Source organism: Panthera onca, chromosome A2, assembly GCF_046562875.1.
Source record: "Panthera onca isolate mPanOnc1 chromosome A2, mPanOnc1 haplotype 2, whole genome shotgun sequence".
NCBI lineage: Eukaryota > Metazoa > Chordata > Mammalia > Carnivora > Felidae > Panthera > Panthera onca.
Genome location: NC_138340.1, coordinates 110700610 through 110728273, shown reverse-complemented (window position 1 = coordinate 110728273; position 27664 = coordinate 110700610). Strand labels below are relative to the sequence as shown.

Sequence of the window (27664 nt, the reverse complement as noted above, 5' to 3'; positions counted from 1 at the left end):
TAAATATGTATATAGGAAACAGGAGTGGCAGCAAAGAAGGGCAGGGAGGAGAAATATCCTTCCTGTGTGTCAAAGAGATGGAGAAGTGTAAATCCACAAGCTGATTTCCCAAGCCCACAGCACAATTTAATAGCATACAGACACGTATTAGGTCAGAAAGACCATGGGTGTGAAGTAGATGCCAACATCATATGTAATAAATATTAATAACGTCATAAAATGCAATCCAAATGCTACATTAGGAGCAGAAGGATTAAAGCCTAGTGCTCAGATAACAACGCAAATGAAATTACTGCCTGGAAAGCAAACTGGGTTATGTAATAGAGGATTAGCTGTAGAATACAACATTCAAAATTCATTATATTAACCAATCTTTGTCAGAAAGAAAAAAAAAAGTCCTTTCATGACTGAAATTTCTTGCTTTGAAGCAACACAAAGCAACAACTTTCACATAAAGTTGGTTAATGGTTTAAGAAGGAACCAGACTGACCGGGCTGCACTGGCGAGCTCATCGTGGGAATCTGGAGAAGGACTAATGGGATGGGATGCAGATTCACCGCCTTCCTTCCGCTTTCAGTGTTGGTCTTGGACAGACTGGTAGAGGAGAAACCTAAAATGTAAAAAAAAAAAAAAAAAAGATGTGTATGATACAGGTTATGTCAAGTTACATAGGAAAAGAGACAGAACTGGCTTTGCATCTCAGCTCAGCCACAGCTGGACCATGGAAACAGTCACATCAACCTCCCTGGTGTCTTAAATCTTCACCCATAAAAAAACAAAATTCCGTAAAGCACAGGAATATTGTAAACACCAAATAATATAATAGGTGTGGAAAGAATCTGTGAGGAGAAAAGCACTTCACACAATTATAATTAGTTTCCTGTTTACTGTTCACTATAATTTGTTCACTGTGATCATTATTATACAAATTGAAAACATGTTTTGGAATGTGGATACAAGGGTCTCGTTACATAGAATTCTTGACTATCACTGTCAAAGATTTCCTTCCAGAGGCAGGAGTTCTTAGTGAAAAAAATTTTAATGAACTAAAATAAGGAACAAATCAGCCATAAACTATACAAGTGACAGAAAACCCCCATTACAATTTCCATTTCTCCTTGAAACCTTTTGCAGTCTTATTCCAGCCAAAAGCAATAACAGCCATAGTCTTTCTAGGAGTGGCACTTACAGGATGGACTTCTGGAAAGGAATTTAAGGGACTTTCTGCTTACAATTTGAATGTACTCTCACTTCTAGACACTTCAGCAAAGGAAACGCAATTGGAAGGACATTCTCCTCACAGTTTACTGGAATGTCAAAGTTTAAAAAAAAAGAAAAGGAAGAAGAAGCTTTTAAAGTTATACTTAATGAGTTTCTTACTAAAATAGCATATTCCAATTGGACTATTTTTGTAGACAGAATGCTGTGAACACTGAGAATTGTACTTCTCTTTATCTTGAGAATCCAACATATTTACTGGGACTCACTTTCCCATCAGTATCTTGAAAGTGTTATACTATTTTTGCCCAAATGTATAAAGCAGGATATAAATACATATTTCCTTTGAAGAACTAAATAATATCACCAAGAACACCTATAGTAGTTTCAATGGTCTCTACATAGAAATAGGCTAGTTACTAAAACAGCGGAGAGTTATCAGTCCAGCTGGTTACTTCTCATCATATCTTTGGTGCTACATACATGTAACAATATAACATATAGTTTCATAAATCTTCTTTAAAAATTATGCTGATGTGCTTATTTTATTAGCATTGTTTTAAGAATCTTAATTTCCATGTTGATGAGAAAGCAGTATTTCTACAAAAAATGAAAAATGAAAAGTAGAAAACTCTTTTGATTTCTCTATCAGCAGAGACATGTTGACGTTGGCTTCTAAATGAAAAGATGTCAATGTCATATTTTAAAGTAATAACACCATGTGCATTGTTCTTTATAGTTACAGTGTACTTTTAAACCTATCATCGTATTTAATATCACTTTCACATTAACCGTGCTAATAGGTACTTGTAACTCTCCCCTCTCTTTATGAGTGAGAAAAATGAGATATCATCTACTTCATATTTAAAAGGTAATAAAGCAAAAGCAAAAACAAAGTTGAGTGAGATTTGAATTTATACACTAAAATTAATGAATGTGAATGTTGAGGATTTTGGCAGTTATACTTTTTCACAATGCAGTATGAAACATTTCATAAATGCTCTTGATACATTCTGGCTTCCCAATGTACAATTTGATTTTAAATTAGGAATAACAAAAAGCAACAACCAGGAAACCTTAAGAGTATGGAGGGAGACAGTACTGAAATGTGTCTTCCATCAGTGGCAGAGTTACTCTGTGTTAAAAAAAAAAAAAAACAACACTTCTTTTTAATCTATGTTACTTTGTTCAAATACTTGTATATGTACAAATACAACTAAATTTAGCCAATAATGTCCAAAATTTTAATTGTGATAATACCAAAGCCAAAGTTTTACTACTTATCCCCAAATCTAAAATGAGAAAGTTATTTCTATTTCCACACACCTGCCATTTATTTCCACAAACATACATAACAAATGTCCATGACATGCTGATTCATGGCTACGTACATAATTGTTGGGTTTTGACTTCATAGCTCTAGACCTGACTTGCAAAATAAATCTCAGATGGAAATATGAATTTGGCTTCTAAAATATCAGTAAATAACTTTTTAAAATGTAATCTACTCACTCTGCCATTCAGCCTTTTATGCCTAAACACGTAAACATGACATATCCTTCTAATATTATTAAAGCCTTATTATCTGAATGCTGCATAAAGAAAATTAACGTGCAATTCCATGTTGATACATCCTAGTTCCCATTTATTGCATTAAACCAAAATTATCATGACAGTATAGCTGCATAACTGAACTGTGGGCACATCAAAATCTCTCCTAAAATGTTTCAGGGGTATCGATCCTCTACACATACATGCATCTTGTGTGTATGTGTGTGCATGTGCATACACATGTGCATCATCAGCTACATAAATTTCTCTTTCCTCATGGCCAACAAAATCGACAGATTAGCAACTGTATTCACACATTATAGGGACAAAATTGATACAGAATTTTACACAAATTAAGTCAGAGGTGCCTGGGTGATCCAGTAGGTTAAGCTCACGACTCTTGGTTTCAGCCCAGGTCACGATCTCGTGGTTCGTGGGATGGAGTTCCATGTCAGGTTCTGCACTGACAGTGTGGAGCCTGCTTGGGATTCTCTCTCTCCCTCTCTCTGCCACTCTCCCACTCATGCTCGAGTGCTATCTCTCTCAAAGATAAGCAAATAAACCTTTTACAAAAGACAGTTTTTAGCTACTTAGAAAAGAAAGAGGGGTGGTCAGCGAGGGAACACCGGTCAATGAGAATGGGCAATTTATTCTTAAATCTCCCTACACTTCTTTATCCAAATGAGCTCCAGAGAAACAGACTGTTTTCTTAGAATGGGAACATTTTCCCCTAGTACATTAGTCATTCTTACAAATAAGCCTAATGTAGAAATAATAGGAAACTGGCCTTCAAGTGGGTTGATAAATGAAAAAAAAGAAAAAGAAAGCAAGTAATGCTGATTGTGTGTACAGATTATCCAAGCAGATATAGAAATATATTTGTTTTCAATTAATAGTTTCAACTAATTTGCACATTAATTTGTTCATGCTATAAAAATACATATGTGCACATTTAAGGATATAAACACAAGCACAACAAGAGTAAAATTGCTGCTATGAATCTTTTACCTATTGAGATCCAAGAATGGTTATTTTTTTTTCCTGAATATATTCTTTGAGCTCTGTGAATCCACAATAAGGCACTGGGAGTCTTGCTTCCAAAAGACCACCTCTGACTGCAGGTTGATCAGCTGCCTACAAGTCAGTTATTGCTATGATATCGTGGGACATAGCACAAGCATAGTGCAACAGTCCAAGGGGGTGATATCTTGCAATGTCTCAGCTTGCCCATGCAGCCAGGGAAAGAAGGGCACTAACACATTATATCACCCCATGCCACACTGCTCTCATTAGCATCATTGTAGGGTTGTTTCCACAGGTCCTTTAGCCATTCTACCTGTATGACATGTTCTACAGTAATAGCATGGCAAGTCACCAGGACTTTACAGGACATAAAGAATTTGCACAAGGATTATCTCCTCTGATCTTCACAACAGCTCTTTGGAGTACACTGATAAGCCATTATTATTCCCATTTTACAGATGAGGAATTTGAGGCTTAGAGAATTTCAGAGATTTGTTCACAGACATGTAGGTGGTAAAATGGAAGAACTGGTCTTCTGACTGCTAGCCCAGTGTTCTCTGTAGCATCACAATGAATTATAGACCCTTCGAGCAGAGCTGGTTAAATATCAAGACTGTGTCTACCTAGTCATTACAGTTTCAGTAATGGCTCATTAATTAACAGGTCTCCCTTACTAAAGAACCTATCTAGCCATTGAACAGACTGAATTCAGTCACCAAAAAAACCCAAAAAAAAAACCCAAAAAACAAAAAACAAAACAAACAAAAACAAACAAAAACAATAAAATAAATCAAAAAGTTGGAATGAATGTCTGTCTACATGAATTCTCACACTATAAGCTTTCATTTCCTTAGACTTGGACTTCATGGTCCTACCACAACCTTTCTTGGTTTTTTAACTATAGTCTGACCTTTTATTACAGTTTTTTCCTTGTGGACAATTGCTATTATCTTAGACAATGTGCCACCAAGAAAACAATGCTTCAGTTGTTATGTAGCTAACAAAAACTATGTGTCTCTAAAATATCTTTCCCAGACTTAGGGTATGTTGTAATGCACAGCTCAGTCTACAAAGACATTCACACTCATCTGCAGTCCTTCTCTTCTTAGGTGGAGCTGTTAGCCACTAATCCTCTATAGAGTAGGCACCATGAGCTGACTCAATTCATAACATCCACTTGAAGAGAGTTTACTGGTGAAATAAGCCTACTGTGCCAGTGCACTGAGTATCATCAAGCCCATAGTCTCTCTCTCTTATGCCTTAGAATAACATGAAATTCTACCACGATTTTATATTTAGAGGAAAACACTAGAAAATTACTCTTAACATTCTATTCAATTCAACAAACTCTTATTGATTACATACAAGATACTCCATTACCAGTTTGGAAAGCTCAGATTATATTTCCACTTCTCTGATTCTTGCATTTCCCACAGATAGTCACCAAAGCCAGTACACTAATGTCTTAAAAATATCTTTCATATCTGGGCCCTCCTTTACATTTCAATGAGTGCTGCCTTGGCCCAAGTAATCATTCATCTTAATTAGATTCTTTATCTGACCTTCTATCTGGTATCCCTGCCTCTAGGGAATGTCTGAATGAATAAGTGAGTGAGCAAATAAAATTTGGCGACCAGCACACTCTTTAGTTGGTATTCAAGTTCCTTCATAATTCATTTCTTCCCACCTCATTTTCTCTCCTTCTTTTCCTCACACAATCCTATGGTTCCACACAATCTGTCATTATGCCTAGGGTGATGTTCCACGTTGTTAACTACTGCTGAGGCACAGGCACCAAATAATCAAAATGAACACTACCTGTATGGCTGTACTAATGCACATCAGCAGACTGTGGGTCCTGATTATTCCTGTATAGTATTATTCATATTCATATTTCCATGCCTTTGTACTTCTTTCTACAAAGATTACTATCATATCTTCACTACCTTCCAGCTCAAATTCTTTAAGACCATCTTCAATGAGAAGGCTTAACCAGCCACTCCAAGCAAAAGGTTAGCTTCCCCATCTATATCCTTTCCCACTGTATCTTGTACCTGTAATAACACCCCTTGTGCTAGATAATAATAATGCCTCTCATGTTAGTGAAGTACTTTTATCCACCATAAGACTATGTTCCTCAGTTCAGGGATTATACTGTATTCATCTCAGTAATGCCTACACCTAGTACAGTACCTGGAACATGCAGGCACATGATAAATTCTTGATAGATGAGTTAACAAAGGGGAAGGGCTGAACTAATGAATCTGCAGTTGCCCGATTTGGCTGCGGAATCATTTATCCAATGTTTTATTATAGAGTTCTGAAGGACTAGAACATAGTCCTTTGATTTGGGTCAAAAAAAAGAAAATACTCTCCACTTAGATGGGCCACCATCTAAGAAGAGCAGACCCAGAGGGGGTGGATGCCTTCACGGATCAGGGGAAAACACCATTCACCCAAAACCAAATTTGCCTGTGAATTATGTTATCCAAGATACTGTCATTTTCTAGGGCTTATCATATGAAGTGATTTCCCAGATCACTAAAATGGTTCAGCTTCTCACCTTATTAGCCCAGCTTTTTCTCCACTGGAGGAAGTCCATTTCTTTATTCGACAAGTTTTATAACTTCACCATTACATCAAAATCATCGAACCACTATTCATCAAGACACAAGAGAATGCGATACAGATTTAAGGATACTTGTTCCCCTTCAATTTTAACAACAGAAGCAGGACTGTGCAAATAATGCTCCTGACAATACTTAAAAGTTGTCTTAAGCAACAGGACCCCAGGGACTCTGGGGACTGGAAAACTGATGGACACAACAAGAGCCACACTAAAGATACAGCCAGTTATTTAACTTCACCTAATACCACAGCAGACATCTGGTGCTCCAAATTATCAAACACATTCATAAAGACTGGCACATCGACTCCTTTTGGCTCATTCTAGTCTCTGGGCAGTTACCTACACAAGACTATTGGTTTCACTCCCTGTCTGCTTGCCAGATGTTTGCTGACTTCACCTTTGAGTACAGCTAAGAACAGAACGTGTCACCCAGAGGGCCACACATCTCACATGCAGTCTCTGTGCTTACATTTTAAAAGCAAATAATAACCTCCATTATAAGACTTTTAGGAGAGCCATTTAAGTACAGGCTACAATGTAGGTGTAACACAGAGCAGGGAACGCAGCTTGGGAGGTTAGTTGTTATGCATGTATTTTGCATATTTAAGACGGAATTCAGTAGTCTATACTATAAATATAATTCAATGGTAACATCTAAAAATATACAACACAATCAGGAATGGTCTGCTGGTTATTTCATTTCATAAGAAGAAGTTCTGCCAACCACAGTACCTGCACTAATAAAACAGACCTTTTCTTAGTAAGTCTTGTTTTTTACAACATTGGGCTTAGCCCCAGGAACGCCAGTACCCAAGTCATATCTTAAATGGTTTCTGATAGATAACAAAGAACATTTTATCAAAAACTCTTACTGCACTGATTTTTATTGAATCATCTTTGAAAGCCCCTACCTGAAACTTCCCTCCTTGGACAATAGGGAATAGGGAGTCACAGCCGCCATTATCATCAGTTTGAGTTTAAAACTAGAATCACAATACCCAGAAACTGCAGGACATACAAGGCTCCTTTTCAGTCATGGCAAAGGGGTTCTTAGAAAAAAAAGCTTTGTCTACCTGTAAATACACACGAGACAGAAGTCCAAAATAGAATTGTGAAAAGGAAGTAATAGTCGAAGTGAAGGAACTTGTAACAGACAACCTCTGATACCTGTGCAGCAGGAGGGCTTTGTAACTCTTACACTATAACCTTCCCTGCAGAAAACTGCCCGATCAAGCATGCTTAAAAGAACCTGGCTCCCGGTCTACTCCCTTGCTAGTGTGGAGGCACGGGTTATGATCAGCTGGCCAAATACAAAAGACCTTTATCCATTGCTGCAATTTAGATTGACATAGTTCTCTTTTCCAAACTTCAGTATTGAATACATTTTTTAAAAATGTCTGTGATTTCTTTAATGCTGCTATGTACCTCTTGAAGATCTGATAATCCCTTCATGCAGCAAATTGCCCATGTGAAATGTCTCACTAGCTGGGTGCTATGGAAGTCAATTAACCTCTCTGAACCTCAGATGCTTACACATGAATTACTTAACTCACCAGGTCGTTGTGAGGCTTGGAAAAAATAAATGTAAAGTAATCGGTAAGGAGAAAGTGCACAAAAATGTTGACTATTAGTATCATTATTAGTATAGAAATTGTGTTTTACTTCAGGCCAAGTTCCATCCCAGGAGGAAACTGTGATACACAGTGCCTCTCACCTGGAACAAGTTCTATGCCACAGCTATTAATCTTTCTCACTCCACTAGGGCTACAACAGGGATCTAATTACTAAAGCTTTCTCCTTTCTTTGCTTCTTCCTTTTAGAAGGCAAATGTGTATTCTATGGAAATACAATGTGCCAATATTTGCTTGTGACTATACTTTACCCTAATCTTTTACTGACTGATGTTGCTAATATTTTTTTTAATCACTTCTTAGGTATTGATGGAAAGGAAAGCAAAAGAATATCAAATCCAGTAAGTTAGAAACAATTATCATTTTGCAGAAATTTGAAAAGAAACAGGAACTGTATTCCCCGAGCACTGTATAAATCTTTCTATAAAGAACTTTTGTATTGTCTTAACAGAGCACCTTGGGAATTTCAGTAGACTCTAAGGCCTCTCCTCTTATTATGAGGAGGAATTTACTAACCATTTTACTAACTGCTCTACTGAAAGTGGTCAGTTCTATTTTAAGCCACCCAAGACATATCTCCAGACATGGACAGACATGCACCTGAGGGGAAGAAATGACAACAGCAGAGTTCCCACATGGTAAAAAAGGGAAACAATGAGCCATGAGCCATGAGGGCAGCTGCCAAAAGACAGCAGGTACATGGGCTCCATCCCCAGTCAAGAACCATGTTGTCACTGCTTCTTTTTACTCATTTCTCTATATTTGACCCACTTTTTTTAAATTTACATCCAAGTTGGTTAGCATATAGTGCAACGATTTCAGGAGTAGATTCCTTAATGCCCCTTACCCATTTAGCCCATCGCCCCCCCCCCAACAACCCCTCCAGGAACCCTCTGTTTGTTCTCCATATTTAAGAGTCTCTTATGGGGGCGCCTGGGTGGCTCAGTCAGTTAAGCGGCCAACTTCGGCTCAGGTCATGATCTCACAGTCCATGAGTTCGAGCTCCGTGTCGGGCTCTGTGCTGACAGCTCAGAGCCTGGAGCCTGCTTCGGATTCTGTGTCTCCCTCTCTCTCTGACCCTCTGTTGTTCATGCTCTGTCTCTCTCTGTCTCAAAAATAAATAAAACATTAAAAAAATTTTTTTAAAAAAGAGTCTCTTATGTTTTGCCCCCCTCCCTGCTTATATATTGTTTGCTTCCTTTCCCTTGTGTTCATCTGTTCTGTGTCTTAAAGTCCTCATGTGAGTGAAGTCATATGATTTTTGTCTTTCTCTGACTGACTTATTTTGCTTAGCATAATACCCTCTAGTTCCATCCACGTGGTTGCAAATGGCAAGATTTCATTCTTTTTGATTGCCAAATAATACTCCATTGTGTATGTATGTGTGTGTATATATATGTATATATATACATATATATACACACACATATATATGCCACATGTTCTTTCTCCATTCATCCATTGATGGACATTTTTGACCCACTTTTCCACTAGCCTTTTCTGGAATCTCTTCCAGTTGAACAGGTCATTCACTTCATTAATCCCTTTCTGAAGAACTCCCCTTGGGGCACCTGGGTGGCTCAGTCCCTTAAGTGCCTGACTTCTGCTTAGGTCATGATCTCATGGTTTACGAGTCCAAGCCCCACATTGGATTCTGTGCTGACAACTCAGAGCATGGAGCCTGCTTCGGATTCTGTGTCTCCCTCTCCCTCTGTCCCTTCCCGACTCATGTTCTGTCTCTTTCTATTGCTCTCTCTCTCTCAAAAATAAAAACATTTAACAAAATAAAAAAAAAACTCTCCTTAAGTAATGAGTTGAGCCAACCTCCCATCTTCCATCTTTAACTCCTTCTTATCTTCTTACAAAGAACTATAGTTTATACCTAAGATTTATCTCAATTCCATCCCTCTCCGGTTTCTTTCTTGCCTATGCTTTTTCTTTCTCTACAGAGGCTTCCTTTAAACACACACTGATATCTTAGGATACCCCTCAATTTCTAGAATACACTGATATGTAAGAAATACATCATATCAACTATCTTGTTCTTAACTTTACCCTATCAGTTATTACTGACTTTTCTTTTTGTTTTTAATTTTTTTTTCATTTATTTATTTCTGAGAGACAGAGACAGAGCACAAGTGGGGGAGGGAAAGAGAGAGAAGGAGACACAGAATCTGAAGCAGGCTTCAGGCTCTAAGCTGTTAGCAAAGAACCCGACGCGGGGCTCGCACCCACAAACCATGAGATCATGACCTGAGCCAAAGTCAGATGCTCAACTGACTGAGCCACCCAGGCGCCCCTATTACTGACTTTTCTAACTGACACAAACTTCATAATTATGTTCCGCTAAGTCAACCCAGGTTCATGCTATGGAACCTTTTGTGGGTTATATGTAGCATAAAAGCAACAGTTTTAACCATGCTTGAGTGTAACATGTACTTGGAGTGCTCACTAAGAATGTTTGGTACAGAGCTGCGAAGGTAGCTCAGATGGCCCCTGCCATGCAGATTTCACTCATAGTGTGAAGGATCTCTCATAGCGTGATCCAAGGACTGTTCTGAAATTCAGATACTTGGCACTCATCTAAGAACCTCCTAGATTCAAATCTTTGGGACAAAGGCCCAGAAACAGTGTTTTTAACAAGCTTCCACAATAATTCTTAACTGAGCTAAAATATGAGAACCACTGAATATATATGTACAATTAAGAAACAAAATAACAAAACACACACACACACACACACACACACAGAGAGAGAGAGAGAGAGAGAGAGAGAGAGAGAGAGAGAGAGAGAAACAGTGAAAAACACACTTAAAGTCTGACAGACCTTATTGTAAATTACACCTCTCTGATTTTCTTATTATATTCTCACAGGCAAATTATTTTACCACTCTGACCTTCAGTTTGCTCACCGGTAAGTTGTTGACTCTAATATCTATTTGTAAAACTAGGGACAAACAACAATATATTTAAAATATTTAGCACAGTGCTCAACAAATGTGAGATATCATTATGACAGTCAGGGCCTCTGTGTTGCAAACTGCCTCTGGAATTGTGAAACACTGCACCCCTAATAGATATCATGTCTTAAAAAGAATAGGACAGCACAAGGGCTACAGGGATTTGAAGGAAGCTTTCACTGCACTCAGAGGTAGAGGGGAGAAGGTACCATGGAAGAGCTGGCATGCAGCTTTAGGATATTGAGTATTACACAAACATGCATAGTTGGCAAAAATGTCCTCCTTTCCAGGAAGTTCCCTAAGTCCTAACCTCAGTGAATTGTAAATAGCTTCAAGAAACAATTTTTAAATTACCTTGCTGTGTCCTTCAACTACTTCATGATTAAAATGATCTATTTTTGTAGTCCCCTACCATAAAATAGTTTCAGTGTTAAAATTATCCTCAAAGTTACTCTTAAATACAGAGAACAAACTGAGGGTTCCTGGAGGGGTTTTCGGTGAGGGATGGGCTATATGGGCAAGGGGCATTAAGAAGGACACTTGTTGAGATGAGCACTGTTATACGTAGGGGATAAATCACTGGATTCTACTCCTGAAATCATTACTACACTAAATGCTAACTAATTAGGATGTAAATTTTAAAAAATTAAAAAAATTAAAAAATACAATAAAATTATCTTCAAAGTTATCTCAAGCTCTATGCTAGTAACAGGATGTTGGTAGTTTGTTTTATGAAGCATATTCCATTTCCCCCAAAAGAGGACAAATTTATACAGACTGCTTCTCAAGTATACCATGTTCTTTATATACAAAATGATAGTACTAACTCTTGCCAGGAGGAGGTACTCTGGATTACTATATTATTACTGATGGGCTGCAGCTTTTCTAACATCTCTTAGAAGAACCATGTAAGATGTCTGCTGAGGGTCAGGAAGGCAGCCTTTTTAGCAAAGTTGAAAATTCAACTGCTCCAAGGAAGCTAACTGGCTCATAACAGGATCAAGAGATTGATCCCATTAGTAAAACACACTAATGAATGAAGCCAACTCACTCTGAGCAAATCTTATTAAACCTCATTATCTTATGAAGAATAAAGAGCAATTCCTACTCTGTTTCAAAAAGTGGAGAAAAGATTCAAATTATAAAACTTGCAAAAATAAGGTAACAACAATTATTGAGAATATAAATACAATCTCAGAACTCAAAACAAACCCAGAACTCAATCCAAAGGACATTTATTTCCTCTCAGTGAGAAAGCATCCTTTGAAACTGAGTATCTGCATAAAAACAAAGGGTAGCTAAACCAACTCATTTTACTGCAGGCAACTTCTATTAATGTCACATAGGGGAAGAGATACAGTCTTTGCTTTCATATTCCCGTTCTGCAGGAAAAAATATTCATACACACACACACACACACACACACACACACACACACACATTAAAATAGACTGAGACAGATCAACACATATAAATAGCTCAATGCAACATCTGTAGCAGTCCTTAAGATTGTATTAAAGTCCTTGCTGTTTATCAGGTTGGTAAATCATATCAGCTCCTAGTTACTTAAATTGCCAGTTGCTGGGCAACCACATCTTCTGTCAACTGTCACTCACTCTTAAGTTCCTCTGCAACACTCCTTTAAGAAAAAAAATACTGAAAAATTCTTGAGATGCTTATTTTGGGCATCAGAAATGCACTTAATTTTATCCCTGAGCTTAAAGAGTCTGTGAATTGAATAATATTGAGAAAATAAATATGTTCAGTGAACCGGAGAAGGGACAGTGTGTGTGGTACAGGTAGTGCTGTGGGTGAGTACCTAGATAGAGAAGTGAGAGACTTTGTTAAAGGCAGTCTCCCTTTTGGAACCTGGTCCACAGTAAAGGCATGTTTGTGACAGAATTTTTCCAAAAGAAAATATGTACTCTAGAGGAAATAGGCTATTCTCAACAAAACTGATGTCTAGTTATTTTTATAATCATGCACTCATCACTGAAGGTTGAATAAGCATTACAGTCACAGGAATCAACAACTCCTTCCTTCAGATACTTTTTCCCCCTGGTAAGTTCAAACAAAATAACTTACTACCATCTCATGAAAATCTCTACTCTGTAAATGTTGTTTTATTTTCTTGGATGTAAATCAGTATGCATTATTTTACTCAATCCAAGAGTTAAGTTATCTACCAATAGTATAAAACGTGTCTTCAAGGTCAGGCAGACTCCTCAGCCATGAAGATAATATAATGCAGTATCTATGTAGTTCACCACATCAATATAAGTAGTTCTAGAATTGCTGCTCCCCGTCTCTCTGGGCCTCAGTTTTAAACTAGATCACCTCTGAAGTTCTTCCTAGCAATAACATTTCATAAAATCATCAACCTTTAAATTATATAGTTCTCAGTTACAGCCTATATAAAACTGAGCCAACCCAATAAATCAGACTTGTGTTGCTACATGTCAAAAACACAGAAACATATACAGCTATAGACAAAAAAATATATTAAAATAAACAACTTACACTGTTACACATTTAACAAAATAAAAAGGAATATCTTCATGACTTCAAATAGGATATTATTTCTTCAATGAGCCGGAATTTGTCAACTTTGAAATTAAAAAACTTGTGCAATCAAAGAAACTCTCAAAAAGTGTAAAGATAAATCACACTGAGGAAAAAATATTGCAATGCAAATAACCAACAAAGAATTAGGAACAGGAATATTTTAAGAACATCCATGAATCAGTAAGAAACCAAAACAAAACAAAAAAAAGAACAATTTAGGATAGGAAAAGGAAAGGAATGGGCAACAAACTGAAAGGAGAATTTCGGCAGCCAATGATTACATGAAAAGATGCTCAATGAGATACCAATCACACCCGTAAGATTGGATATCATTTTTAAATCGCATAATCCTAGTGTTGGCAAGGATATGGAACAACTGAAATTCTCCTACACTTTAAGAGAGAATATTCTAAGCACACACCACTTAGAATAGAAACTTAAAACTATTTAGTCTAAGGGAGATTTATAGCACTCCATGACCTGTAGTAGGCAAAATAATGATACCCCAAAGATGTTCATGACCTAATTCTCAGAACCTGTGAATATGTTACCTTACATAGCAAAGGGGGTGATGAAGATTACAGAAGAATTTAGTTTACTAATAAAATAACCTTAATGTAGGGAGATTATCCTGATTATTCAGGGGGGCCCAATGTATTCACAAGTGTTTTAAAGTGGAAGACAAAGGCAGAAGAGAGTCAGATGGAGATGTGACTATGGAATAATAGATGCAGCAATGCTGGCTTTGAAGACAGAGCAAAGAGGCCATAATCCAAAGAAAATGAGCACTTTCTTAAAACTGTGAAAGCAAGAAACGGATTCTCCCCTAGAGGTGCCATAAGAAACACAGCTTTGCCAACACCTGCATTTTAGCCCACTGAGACTTGTGTCAGACTTCTAATCTCCATAACTATAAGATAATAAATTTGTGTTGTTTGAAAACACCAGGTTTTGGTAATTTGTTTCAGCAGCAATAGGAAACTAATAAATGACCCATCAATTATTCTCCTAGGGAAATTCTCCCATGTGACTGCTTGCACAAGAATGTTCACAGCAAGATTATTTAGAACAGAAATTTGAAAACAATCTAAATGTTCATCAACAGGAAAATGAATAAATGCTAATATAAAAGAGAATACTCTATAGTAATTAATATAAAGGACCTCTAGATATACATATCAACACAGATACGTTTCAAAGCTTATTGTAAATTAGTGAAATAATAAGCTAAAGCATTATTTGTATAATATACCATTTATATGAGGTTCAAGAACATACAAAATGATACGGCAATATTTGTGGATAAATATATTATAGCTAAAGAATAAATAAATGAATAGGAATGATAAACACCATACCCAGGATAGTGGCTACCTTCGAGTGAATGAAATTAACAGTATTTCAAGTACATCTCAAACACTTTACTTATTAAAACAAAAAGTCCTGAGGGGAATAGCACAAAATACAGAGATCTGACAGGGGCATATGTGTAGATAACTATTAAGTTTATTGTTCATACTTTTCTGTATTACTGAAATATTTCATAATAAAAAAATAAACAACATATGCTTCAGTGATGTATTTTCCACATGTCAACTGGCAAACAGGCAAACCAATTCTTCCCAAGTTCACAGAAAATGATCTCACCCAAGGAAATATCCCTATTAACTTACCAATTAAAAGACAAAAATACCAAAAAGCAAACATCAATATTTGACCTAATTTTTGTAACCTTCCAAATGTACACTGAAATAAGCAGATTTTTATTTTTCTTTTTATTTTAAGCAATTTCATCTTACTTCCGAAAGTCAAGAAGTAATTCACATTGGGAGGATTTCTTCTGAGTGTCTCCAAATAGGCACACCCAGGTGTGAAGAGGTCTATTTGTAAGTGGGTATTTATGAAATGGACCATAATAAATATGTTATCACCTTTCATACAAAAAGGTGAGATGGTTCATTTAGAAATACAGTGTTTACATAAATTGCCTGACAAAATAATATTCTAATTATCATTGCCAAAATCCTCCATCAATAAGGATTAAGAAGCTTATTTACTAGAGACACAAGTATTTAGGAAAAAATATAAATCTCCTTTTTTGTGGTTTAATATTTCCCCTTTATTTACACTTCTATCAAACATGTTTAAACTCCTATGTTTATCTTTTTTTTAGGTGGCAATGTCTGTCTAAAGCCCTGAGGGCATTAAGATTAGGCAATGACTATTCTGCATTTTAGGACAAGACTAGGAATGAGGGGGTTTTCCACTTTAACCACTTTTCCTCCTGAACTGGAAAACGTTAACTCTTTCTCTGGGAAGCATTCATTACTTAAAACACTGGCACTAAATTGTTTTTGCTAGAAGAAAAAAATAAAAAGGATAATCTAAGAATAATATATAATAAATATATGATTGGTAAAAATAGAAGCATTGCACTACAACCAATTGTCATGAATATAAAGCTTATTTAACCTCTAAAAAGCCAAGATCCCTTTCTTTTCAGCCTGAGAAAACTAATTCTTTTTAGTTCTGGGTAGCACAAATATAATACCTGCGCCTGCCAAAATGCCAACCACAACATAAAAGGCAACAATAACAGCTTTAAAGAAAAACATGTTCCTTTGTTGTTTCCCTGACCAAGCCAAGCCTGAATCCAAATAACATGCTTTGATCAACAATTCTGAATATCAAACATGAAGACATACCATATCACCATGCCTAAAATAAAAGATAAACATACTATTTCAGTTTACTTTAATTTATATAATACTATTTGGGTTATTAATACACTAAGAACTATCATGTAAGAAACACTGACTTAAGAACTATTCCAGCCAGGTAACATTTTATAATCAAAGCTTCCTCCTTTAACCGATGCCTCACATTTATGCAGAGCATTACTACCAATAGCATTCCAGAATCACTTAACGGAATCTTCTACCTTGTAAGACCTTCCTTCACCGTTTTCCCTTCTGTTTCTCTTTTCTCAGCATGAAGACATTTGGGTTGGTAAATCAACATTCTTACATATTTTCCCCATATCCCTTCTCCAGAGAAATGTCATCTCTTGTTTTATCCACTTCTTCTGAGGGGTCTTCCTTCTCTGCCTAGGATCATTTCCTCTTCAAGCACATAGGTCGAGTTCCCTAAATTCAATGTAATAGGATCTCTGAAACCATCTTGGCTGCTTTTCTCTCCTTTAGAGGAAATTCCCTACTCATTTCTGACAGACACATGACCTCTACCTGAATATATCCTCTGTCAAAAACTCACCAAATCCATGCCATTGATGAGTAGATTATAAGTATGTAAAAGATGTTCTCCACATGAAGTCAAGACGCACCTCTCAGTTAGTTCTATTTATTGATTTACTTCATTCATTCTTCTATGGCCCCAAATCTCTTTGTCATGTTTTTTATCCATTCCATTATTTGAATGCTATCATGGTTCCTTCAAATCTTAATTAAATACCCTCTGTTTATCCAAATAAGCCTTTAACCTTAATACCTTTAGTTCCATAATATGCTCTGCTCCCACTACCAATTGATGTTAAGCTAGGATATGACCAGCAGATGCCTGGCATACAGCATATGCATACATATGCCATATGTGAACTAGCATAGCCCTTACCAGTTCAGTCAGTCTAAAAACATACTACTGTATTCAGTGCCATCATATCACCCTGGGTTTATGACTTCAAATTCAATCCAGTGACATTATCTTACTTATTTGTTATTTCTTGTTTGGTATATGTCTCCTGCTGCCAGGCTACAAACTCCATGAAAGTAAAGATGCTGTGCATCTAATTCACAGGAACCAGAGAACAGTGCCTCACACAATAGACAGTCCACATATACTGTTGGCTCTTCAAGTAAACTCTACCTAAAATATTGCTTTTCAACAATTTTCAACAGACATATTCATGTATATTCAGTATCTCTTACTGACCTAAATCATACAATGGCTAAGTGCTGGCCACTGTGGAATTTCAAAATGAGTAAAATTTAGTCTTTACGGATAGGGAGAGTTCCCAGAGTTGGTGATGATAAGGTTAAATCCTGGAGAAGGTACAGAAAGATATCATTCAAAAAATGTATTTATAATCAACACACAGTGCTGTAATGCCATTCTGTTTCATATTTTTAGACTTCAGGAGGTTTGAGACTTTAAGAAGGTTGGAAGAAAAGTATTATAGGTACAGGGAACAGCACTGGTGAACAATGCACAAGTAAGAAAAAGAACATTCTAGGAACTGCCAGCCAACTGAGGTGATGGCTGAGGAGAAGGTGGTGTGGGGAAATGCAAGGGGTGGCCTGGGGAGTTATCAGGGCAGATTATGAAAAGAGGGCAGTAGAAGCCTCTAAAAAGATTTAAACAAGAATATGACCTCACCAGGTTAACATTTAGAGAAACAGAAAATGCTACTCTCAGAATAGTGCATTTAGCAGAGGAGGGTAGGACTAGGGGCAAGAAATGGGTAAGAAGCTGCTATAGAATTTGGAAGAAGAGATGACAAGAGGGTGGGATATGGGGATGGGGGGTGGACCACAAAGAATGGAGCACAGGAATAGTCAAGGCAGTAGGACCAATAGGGTCAAATGATAAAGAGGTGAAGGAAAGAGGAAGTCAAAGATGACCCTCAAGCTTTCTGAATTGGTGAACCAGAAGGAGGTCCCAGTCACAGAAATCAGGAATCTGTAATAATAATCAAGAAGCTCCGAAGCCTTCACTTCTCAAACTAAGAAAAGCATGTACATCAGTATGTTAATGATGCCCTCTGAGAACTGGTATTTAAAGTGATCTAATCTCCTTTAGTCTTTCTTTCTTTTTAATTTCCAATTTTTCTTTAAAAATGTATTATTCACAATGAGAAGATGTTTTATTTCTAACTTTTTTCAATAAAACTGGCTTTAGGGGCTCCTGAATGGCTCAGTTGGTTAAGTGTCGAATTCTTGGTTTCAGCTCAGGTTATGACCTCACAGTTCATGAGTTCCAGCGGCATCGGGATCCATGCTGATGGTACAGAGCCTGCTTGGGATTCTCACTCCCTCTCTCTCTCTGCCCCTCCCCTGCTCACTCTGTTTCTCTCTCAAAAATAGATAAATAAATTAAAAAAAAAAACTGGTTTTGTTATTTTGTCTGAAAGATAAAATGGGAGTCTGAAAGTCATTCCCACGGATGAGTCTGTAAGTCATTACAATCAAAATTAGATGATCCATGTAGATAGATTTAGGGGTTTGGAGATTTTGTTTTTTGTCATAAATACAACCAGCAATATAAGATTGTGACACTACCAGGCGATTCATGTCAACCTGGGCTTTTTTCTTCTTCTAATGAGGTTATCTTCCACATCCCACAAAATTTTTGTGTAATGCCTACTACTTACTAGGTAATGTCATGAACAGACAAACTCTGTACAAAATTAGTAGGTAAAATAAAAGTACCTATAAACTAATTAAGTTGCTCTAATTTCTGTTTTTGGTAATAGCAACAACTCATCTTACTTACATACTTAACATCTTGACATGGTAATTTAAATAGATTCTGTCATCCCTGCAAATAAATAGAACTCTTATATAACATGCCATGCTTATAAGCAGATTAACTACAAACATCACATACATGGAGTTTTTTTCAAATTGTCTTAATGTAGACAGTTGTATGGTAAGGGTTTAACAAGCAGTCTAACTCCATCTCCTGATTTCTTTGAGGAATTTTTTTTTCTCCAGGTTTTGGAAAAAATCATTATTATTATTTGCTACAAAATGCAAACATGCCACTGTAGACATCCACTCATTCAGCATGGAATACACCGGTTTACAAGAGATGAGGAGGAAACACTCTCTGTCTTCATGTGGTATACATTTGGGTGAAAAAGCAGGAGAGGGCAGAGTTTTGGAAGTATTTCCACAAGGTTACTATAAATTAAAGTGGTTCAAAAACTAAAGAACCCAAAGAGCGGAACTGAAGGGCCCTGGTGGGACTGAATACTTAACAACTAAATCCAATGCTTCTGTACACACTGCTGGCATAATGGAAGATTTTAATGGAAGAGCCCCACCCCCACCCCCAGTTTCATGCAGTGATTACTGCTATAGGTTTACTCCACAGACCTGGGGCAGGAAGTGCTGAAATCACAAGATGTAAACATAAAACAGAATACTCTTGACCTAACAAACCCTTTGAGAGGGGAGATAACTGGCTTCCACTTCAAGGAAAGTAAAAGTCTGCAGCCCATGGGCCACCAGACATAAGCAGCCGGGGACAGGGAAAGCTGGGAGGCCATCAGATTGACCTGAGATGAGCTGGTCCCAAAAAGGACAAAACCAAATGGCCAGTTGTGCCTTTTGCTCAAAGCAGAGTAACTGCTGGGAAATTAAAAGAACACTAATTCCCCTGCAAGATGAAGGAGAAACAACAAAATTCTACATGGTGATGTTGACCTCATCCCAGTAACAATAGAACAAATTCTGTAGCAGGCTAAGGCAGTTCATAAAACTCCAGGGCACTTAATCTTCAAACATGGGTTTTTTCAAAAGGGAAAAGAACCTCAAAGACAAGAATGAGAACTGCCGGAGTGGCTAGGAAGGAAGAGTAGGCAAGGTGGATGGTCTCCTTTGAGGATTATTCTCTTATGATTATTTTGGAAGCCCCTTATATATTAAGGGTAGAGTTTCACGGGGTAAAATTAAGTTACTTTTTTAGGCCAAATGAAGGTACATACTTCTAATCCCTTCCATAGTCCTGTATAGTGGGTGGGGAAATGGAGGAGACCCTGAGACATACGGGTTCCTCATACTTTAACCCCATTTTCTCTCAGCAACAGAAGAGTATCTCCTACACAGACATCAGGTGGGAATTCTTCAGACAGAGCTTTTTACTCAATTAGGATTTAGGAAAAAAGTCTTGAGACAACAAAGGACCAGGATCAATTTGATAATTAAGAAACCAAGGATTTGTATAGGGAAATCATGATTCAGTGAAGTGATAGGGTGTTGTTGGCCCTATCCAGTAAGTGCCCTCTCTTTCAAAACTCTGCTTACACTATATTTAAAGTCTGTAAACCAAATATTTTAAAAAATCGTATCTGAGAACAAGACCAAGACTGTGTTTACTTCAACTTGGGAATAAATAAATGATACAAGTAACTGAGAGGAAAGAATATATAAAAATGCAAAAAGGTGAAAGATGAGATCTGATCCCACCCCATGCCCCACCTCTACTCTGAGAGCCCTATAGATATCCCATCAGAAAATACGAGTAAACTCCAAATGCCCCAGCAGTTTAACATTTCATTTGATGAACAAGGGTGCCTCAATATCTGTACCACAAGTACTTTGGCGCATTAAAAATTCACTCTGTTTATTCAGGGATGTTAGTCCTCCCCTGAATAATGTTACTTTCTGAATACCAAAGTTTTAAAGTATTTACTAAGCAAAATTTCCTGCCCAGTCAAACCAGCATCTCAGGAAGCAGGGCACTGCCAGTGGACTCTGATGGGTTTTCATACTCCCTGCACCTGGGATCAAAGGCAGGCTCTTCGGATAATTTTAAAGCCCTAGCCAGCGTGCTCAGAAAATGTTCAAGACTTTTAAGTTTATCACTACATGTAGGGGGAGGGGAATCTTTTTTCAAACAGATAATTTTTCTGCTGTCCTAAAAGTGCTTTTTAACAAACCATAATCACCTCAGTCAGATGTACTGCAACTAGCAAGGGAACAATACAGTTTACTTTTGAAAGGACTCTGCAAAATACTCATTATCAAACAACAGAAGCAGGGCTTCAGCAAGGGCCTTGGTTCAACTTTAAAATACCTGAAGCCTAGGGTAGCTCGCTTGCTAATCAGGGCACACAACCTCTCTCCAGCTGAAGAAGCTTATTTTCATAGTGCCTGATGTATTCTAATGAAAAATGCTGCTCATTGAGAATTTTAGTTTTAGGAAGGAACAGGAAGTCAAATTGTATTGTAGCCATTTGGTTAAAAAAAAAAAAAAAAACCTTACAATTTGACTTTCCATTCAAAATATAAGTGACCTTCAAATTAAATGCTATATCAATAAACTGCCTTGTTTTTCATTTGACAGTACTAGAAAAATTTATAAAAAGAACAGGATGTATACATTCACTGACATAAGCATATAGATTAAAATCTTTGGTAATGGAAAGAAAAATTAATTTTATTTTTTCAAAGTATTGCGTACCAAGTAATAACTTACAAAAAAATTTTGAAGTTATCATAGGTGGATATATTTATTTATACAGATAAATAAAAGTACATCTTGAATAATCAATTGTCTAAACATAATTACTAACAATTCCCTTACAGAATATAAAGTATTGATTCAGTTTCCTAATTGAATTTGAGTTAAAAAAGAGATGGGATGAAATCTAGACCTAGTCAAAGAGTAACATAAGCTTTTCTAAGTTCTGGGGAAGGTGCTCTATTTTATTATTTTTCTTATTTGGTGTGCTCAAAGAGAAAAACCCGTAAAATAACTTGTATGCCATTATTATGATTTTAAAAAATACAACAGGGGAGTCTGGGTAGCTGAGTCAGTTAAGTGTCCAACTCCTGATTTCAGCTCAGGTCATGATTTCATGGTTCATGGGTTCAAGCCCCGCATTAGGCTCCTCGCTAACAGCATGGAGCCTGCTTGGGATTCTGTCTCCCCCTCTCTCTGCCCCTCCCCTTCTCTCTCTCTCTCTCTCTCTCTCTCTCTCTCTCTCTCAAAATCAATAAATGAACCTTAAAAAAAAAAAATAAAAAATACAATAGAATCCATAATATTTAATCTCTTCTTTAGACAAGTTCTTTGAGGTGACAGAGAGCCATTTCCCTTCTGCCAAGAATCCCTAAGGAGGACCATCCTGTCACCCCTGGCTTGTCATCAGAGCCTCATTTCTGCAGGTGGAAAGGCCTCCGATATGTCTAGAGATTTCACTTCAGCAGTATGAGAATTTTACCTGGGCAATGAGTACCCTAGCTTTGGCAGAAAGAAAAAATAAAGTCCACATCCTGCCCTTACTTTTTTCATGGACTGAGGCTAGATGAGGCCTTGGACTTCTCCACAGTGTCATATTCATTTCCCAGGGATGCCATAACAAATTATCCAAACTTGGTGCTTGTAACAACAGAATGTATTCTCTCACAGAAGTTCTAGAGGCCAGAAGTCCAACAGCAATTTCAAAAAACAAAATCAAGGTGTCAGTAGGGTCACACTCCCACCAGAGGCTCTAGGGTAGAACCTCCTCCTTGCAATTCCCAGGTCAAGTAGCTGCTGCTATTCCTTTGGCATGTGGAATCCAATCTTTGCTTCCATGGTCACACTGCTTTCCCTCTTCTGTATGTGTCACATGTCCCGCTACCTCCCTCTTATAAGAATATATGTGATTGTTGTTAGGGCCCACCTGGATAATCCAGGATAATCAGAATAACCTCAAATATCTTAAATGAATCACATCTGCCAGGTCCCTTTTTGGCCATATAAAGTAACATTCACAGATTCCAAGGATTAGGATGTGGATGCTTTACAGAGTGCCATTATTCACCCTACCAAGGTATCTTGTACAATCTAATATATTACAAACTAGTTTATAAAACTTGACAATTTACTACTCTGTTACTCTCAGAAAATAAAAAAAATAGCAAAACATAGTATGTGAAGATTACAAGTAAAGGGTTATGCATTCCATACTTTCTTGGTCCCAGAGGGTAAAATAAAATGTCAGAAAAAAGTCCAGATTATAATGATTTGATGATATCCCATAAATTAAATACTTAATATTCCTAAGCATACTTTTCACCCTCACATAATTTTTTTTTAATTTATACACATTTGATTAACAATTTTAGAAATGGAAGATTACTAGAAATGTTAGTAAGCACAGGCATAATCATAACATTTATTATTAGGATTCTACGAAGCCTCAAGTTAGAAATCATTATCTAGAGTGCCAGGAGAGTGTAATGAAGAAGAAAAAGTACTCTGAATGGAGAGTCCTAGATTTGCATCCCAGCTTTGCCCCTGACAAGGTAAGTGACTTCGGGCAAGCACTTATGCTCAGTTTGTCCATCTGTGATGTGAGATATGTCTCTGGGCATTTCCCTACCATCAAGATTCATAATGAAACTGAAGTTGAACCCCCAACTCCTTGGCTGGGTACAAATCCAAAGTAGTCCTCTTTCTCTTGTTACCAGTTCCTGGGAAGGTTGCAACCTGCCACCCTCTCTGCTTCTTGAGCATCTCCAGCACTGTCTATTTAAGCTAAGAGCCCAAGTTTGCACAAAAATAACAATAACAAATAATCACCATCATCATTATCATCAGCATTATCTTTATGGAAAGCACCCCACTATCTTGCTCTTTGGCTCCCTTTTTTTTTCTATCCCCTCATGTCTATTCCACGCTCCCTCTATCTCAGATAAACCCAAGAATTCCAATCCCTTGTCACACTATCATGCCATCCAGTTCTCACTCTAAAGTCTTGGTGCCAGCAACAAGAAGACAAGCTGTGAAAGCAGACAAGGTGAGGAAGGCATCAGGTATGTCAGAGGTTCATGGTCTCCTCAGAACCCTCATCAAGACTGCAGACTAACACATTTCTCTTCCTAACGGTAATTTTTATTTTTGTCAAGTTGATAAGATCTTGTTATATTTAAATGGGGCCAATACTACCCACTTGGAAAGGTACTGATGAGAATCAAAAAAGAAAATATCTTAGTATGCTGTCGGGCACATATTACGAGTTCAATAAGTATTACTGCTATCATCATCATTATTATTAATGTTACTATAATGCTTCAGGGACTTAAATTAGCTCTGTTTAGATACAAACCATATAAGAAAACCTGTAGTCAGTATTCATAAACAAACGACAAAAACCATTGAAGTCAGAATCATAGTTTGAGTCAATGCTATATTTTAAAGGGTTGTCATGCATAAAAACAAATGCCAATGAATTCCATTCCGAAAACAATTTTGCATAGTTGTATTTTTAGTTTCTCAGAACTGGCCTGATTTTCTCTTCCCTGGGTGAATAGAATTCCCTCTGAAATCCCTAATGTAGCAAATAAAGAGAGAATATGTCTGGTTTCAGTCAGATATTACGTGGGTTGAGGTTGGGGATGGGCATGGAGATGAGGCTGAAAAGTAGAAACATAAATCTGATTCAGAATCACTCTCAGGAAGTAAGAATGAGCAATAATGTTGCTCACTAATGTTGACAACTTACAATTGATCCTCTTCTTCCCTTTTATACAGTTCCTGTAACTAATTTCTGCCTTTAAAAAGTCCTATCCAATTTCTGCTACTTCAAATAGGACCATGCATGAGAATCTCTAAGCTACATTCAATCCATGAATTCTTTTAATGACAGGTATAAGTACAGCTAATGGTGGAAATTAACCACTAGCTTCATTGGTCTTGATCCAACAGAGTTATAAAGGCATTTATACGGTCACCCAAAGGCTCATTTCTTTTCCTAGCAGTGCTTTAACAACACTTCTTAATTAATACATACTATGACATTAGTGAAAAATAATACGCTATCTAGAAGAAATAGGAATAAAGCAGGTCAACCTTGTACTGCTTAGCCATAAGAGATTTAGTCTCTGAAATACCAAGCTGCTTGGTAAGGGGACTTGAACTTTAAAGCAGTCCCACAACATGAACACAGAGAACACTGTGGTGCCAAGGAGCCAGCACAGCTACCGGAAACTTCCACAAGGTTATTCACACAATGATTGTAATGGACCAATTCCAGGAGGGTGAACATTATAATCAAGGCTAAATTTTACTCTTTTGGCCCTGCCTGAGAAGAGACATTCAGGCATTTAAAAAAATAAAATGTGTGTGTGTGTGTGTGTGTGTGTGTGTGTGTGTGTGTGCGCGCGCATGTGTGTATGTATATGTGTGTGTGTGTGTGTGTGTGTGTGTGTATATATCTGTGTATACACATACACACACAGATAATAAATAATAACTTCCAACAAGCAAACAGAAATGTAATGTCACAGAAGTGTCACATGCTTCCTTCCCATAGCAACTTCCAATAATCAAATGGTTTTCTCTAAGTAAGCAACACAAAAGAATTTACAGAAACAAGCTGCTTTCTCTTTTGACTACAATAATCATTTTTGCACTTGATGTTTTTGGTTATCTGACTTGAGTGCCATTTTAAATGCAAACCAACCAACAGAAACTGAGCCCATTAATTCATTACAAAGGTGTTCACGCATACAGAAGAAGTGAAAACATTTGTATCTGCTGAATAATGTGTATATCCTACAATTGCAAAATTAAGCCCAGGGATAATAACCAGGAAAAACAGACATCACATGAAGCTAAAAATAAGCTGATGCCAAAGCTACCAGACGTAGCTCCTAAGTGTCCCTAAAATGACAAGAAGTCATGCTGTGTCTAGTTTCAAGTCATGGATATTTGACAAGTCTTCTCGTATGTCATCTAGAATATCACCACTGCTTAACAAAATGCCCAGTGGATTTTTTTTCTTAAGAGGTTGATATGAGCAATGAACAGCTCTAAATATATTATAAGGTTCTGACATGTCCGAGGACTACAATTATTTTCTGTGATTAATCCTGTTTTTTTTTACTGACACGCCATGGGTATTTTGGAGGGAATTATTTCTGCTTTGAACGGGAGTTCAATATTCTCTGTTCTTTTTGTTATTAATTTTCAATGCAATTTATGACAGAAGCTAAGGATAAGGAGCTGGGGATGGGGAGCAGAGGTTTGAATCAAGATTTGCTTTCCTTGACAGACCGCTGGTACCAACTGTTTCCATGGTGAGCAGTCTCACTTATGTTTGAGGCCAGAGGACCTAGTTAGGCCAGGGTCCAAAGTTCATAGCCAATCGATTTCATTCTGAGAGTTATTTTAAAGGAATGTTAACCTTAGGATGCTTTACAAAAATAAAATCAAATGAAAAAATAAAGTCATTTATTAGGGGAGGAGGAGCAGGATATACTGGGATTCTGATATAAAGAAACAATATAATTTGAAACAGCTGCTTTTCATTCTCAGCCTTGCACAAGCCACCTCACTAAAGACAGATTTAGGCTAAACTCTTCATTTTATGGATAATAAAACTAAGTCCTCACAGATCCAAAGAACTCGGCCAAAGTCACTTAATGATTCTATACCATTTTCTGAATAATCTTACTGGAAAGAACATACTGTCTTTTTTAGAAATTTTTCATTTCTTCCACTTAATTCAGGTGATATGAACTTATTTGACTCCACAAAGAATAAGCTAAAAACTTCGATCAAAACATTTGAGTATGTTCAGATACGATAAAATATTTTGCCTATTATTCCACATATTACTACAATTTTATGAGAGTTTCTAAACACCTTGAATGTAGTTATATTTTACTTCTGTAGTTAGCAATTTGCAGACCGTTGTGAATTTTGGAAGCTACTAATTGTCTGAAGAAAAGAGAAATAACGTCACTGGGACACATTGGCACACTGAAGGCAAGAAAAAGCCCTTAATTGCTGTGACTTGGGAGCAAAAAGAAGGAAGCAAATGAACACGCAATAGAGAATTTTTAAAAAGAGGCGTGTGAAGGTGTTAGAGAATGGAACACATTCAACTCCTATTTCTCTAAGTCTGTAATTACCACCTGGCCGAAAGAACAAGCAGTGATTCTCCATAATCTATCTGTTGCCATTAGCTGAAATAGCTCTTAAATACTTGACGTCAGCCTCTTCTTAGCCTAAAACAAATTGGGGAAGTATTTGTCTTCAATTTTGACTTCAACTGTCTATCATTACATCATAATTCTTAAACTTGGTACTGCTCAGAGGACAAAGACCAAGGATAAGTGGCCATGGCACCCCACCTGGGCCTGCTTTCTTTAAGGATGTCTTTCTTTCTTTCGGAAGTCCTTTGCTAGGACTGAAGGCATTCATTACTTCAGATGGCAGTGTTCACTTTCTTCCTCCTCCCTTGCTCAGAAAAAGTTTCTTTCCTTCTCTAGGGCATGGGGATGACAATGGCCAAAGCTCTGGCCCAGGAAAGACCTTGTCACTTCCTTTTCTGCCTTCAAAAGATACTTTCT

At 37.2% G+C, this 27664-nt stretch overlaps 1 protein-coding gene across 17 annotated transcripts in view; it reads right to left on the bottom strand.

Moving 5' to 3' along the window:
• Positions 1-27664, bottom strand: part of HDAC9 (histone deacetylase 9) — a 930192-nt gene that overhangs the window by 859708 nt on the left and 42820 nt on the right. For all 17 annotated transcript variants that reach the window (XM_078441509.1, XM_078441511.1, XM_078441488.1 and 14 more), the window contains exon 2: positions 491-610. In XM_078441509.1, the coding sequence (XP_078297635.1) occupies positions 491-512 (22 nt within the window). In that variant the 5' untranslated portion in view covers positions 513-610. The remainder of the gene's footprint in view (positions 1-490; positions 611-27664) is intronic.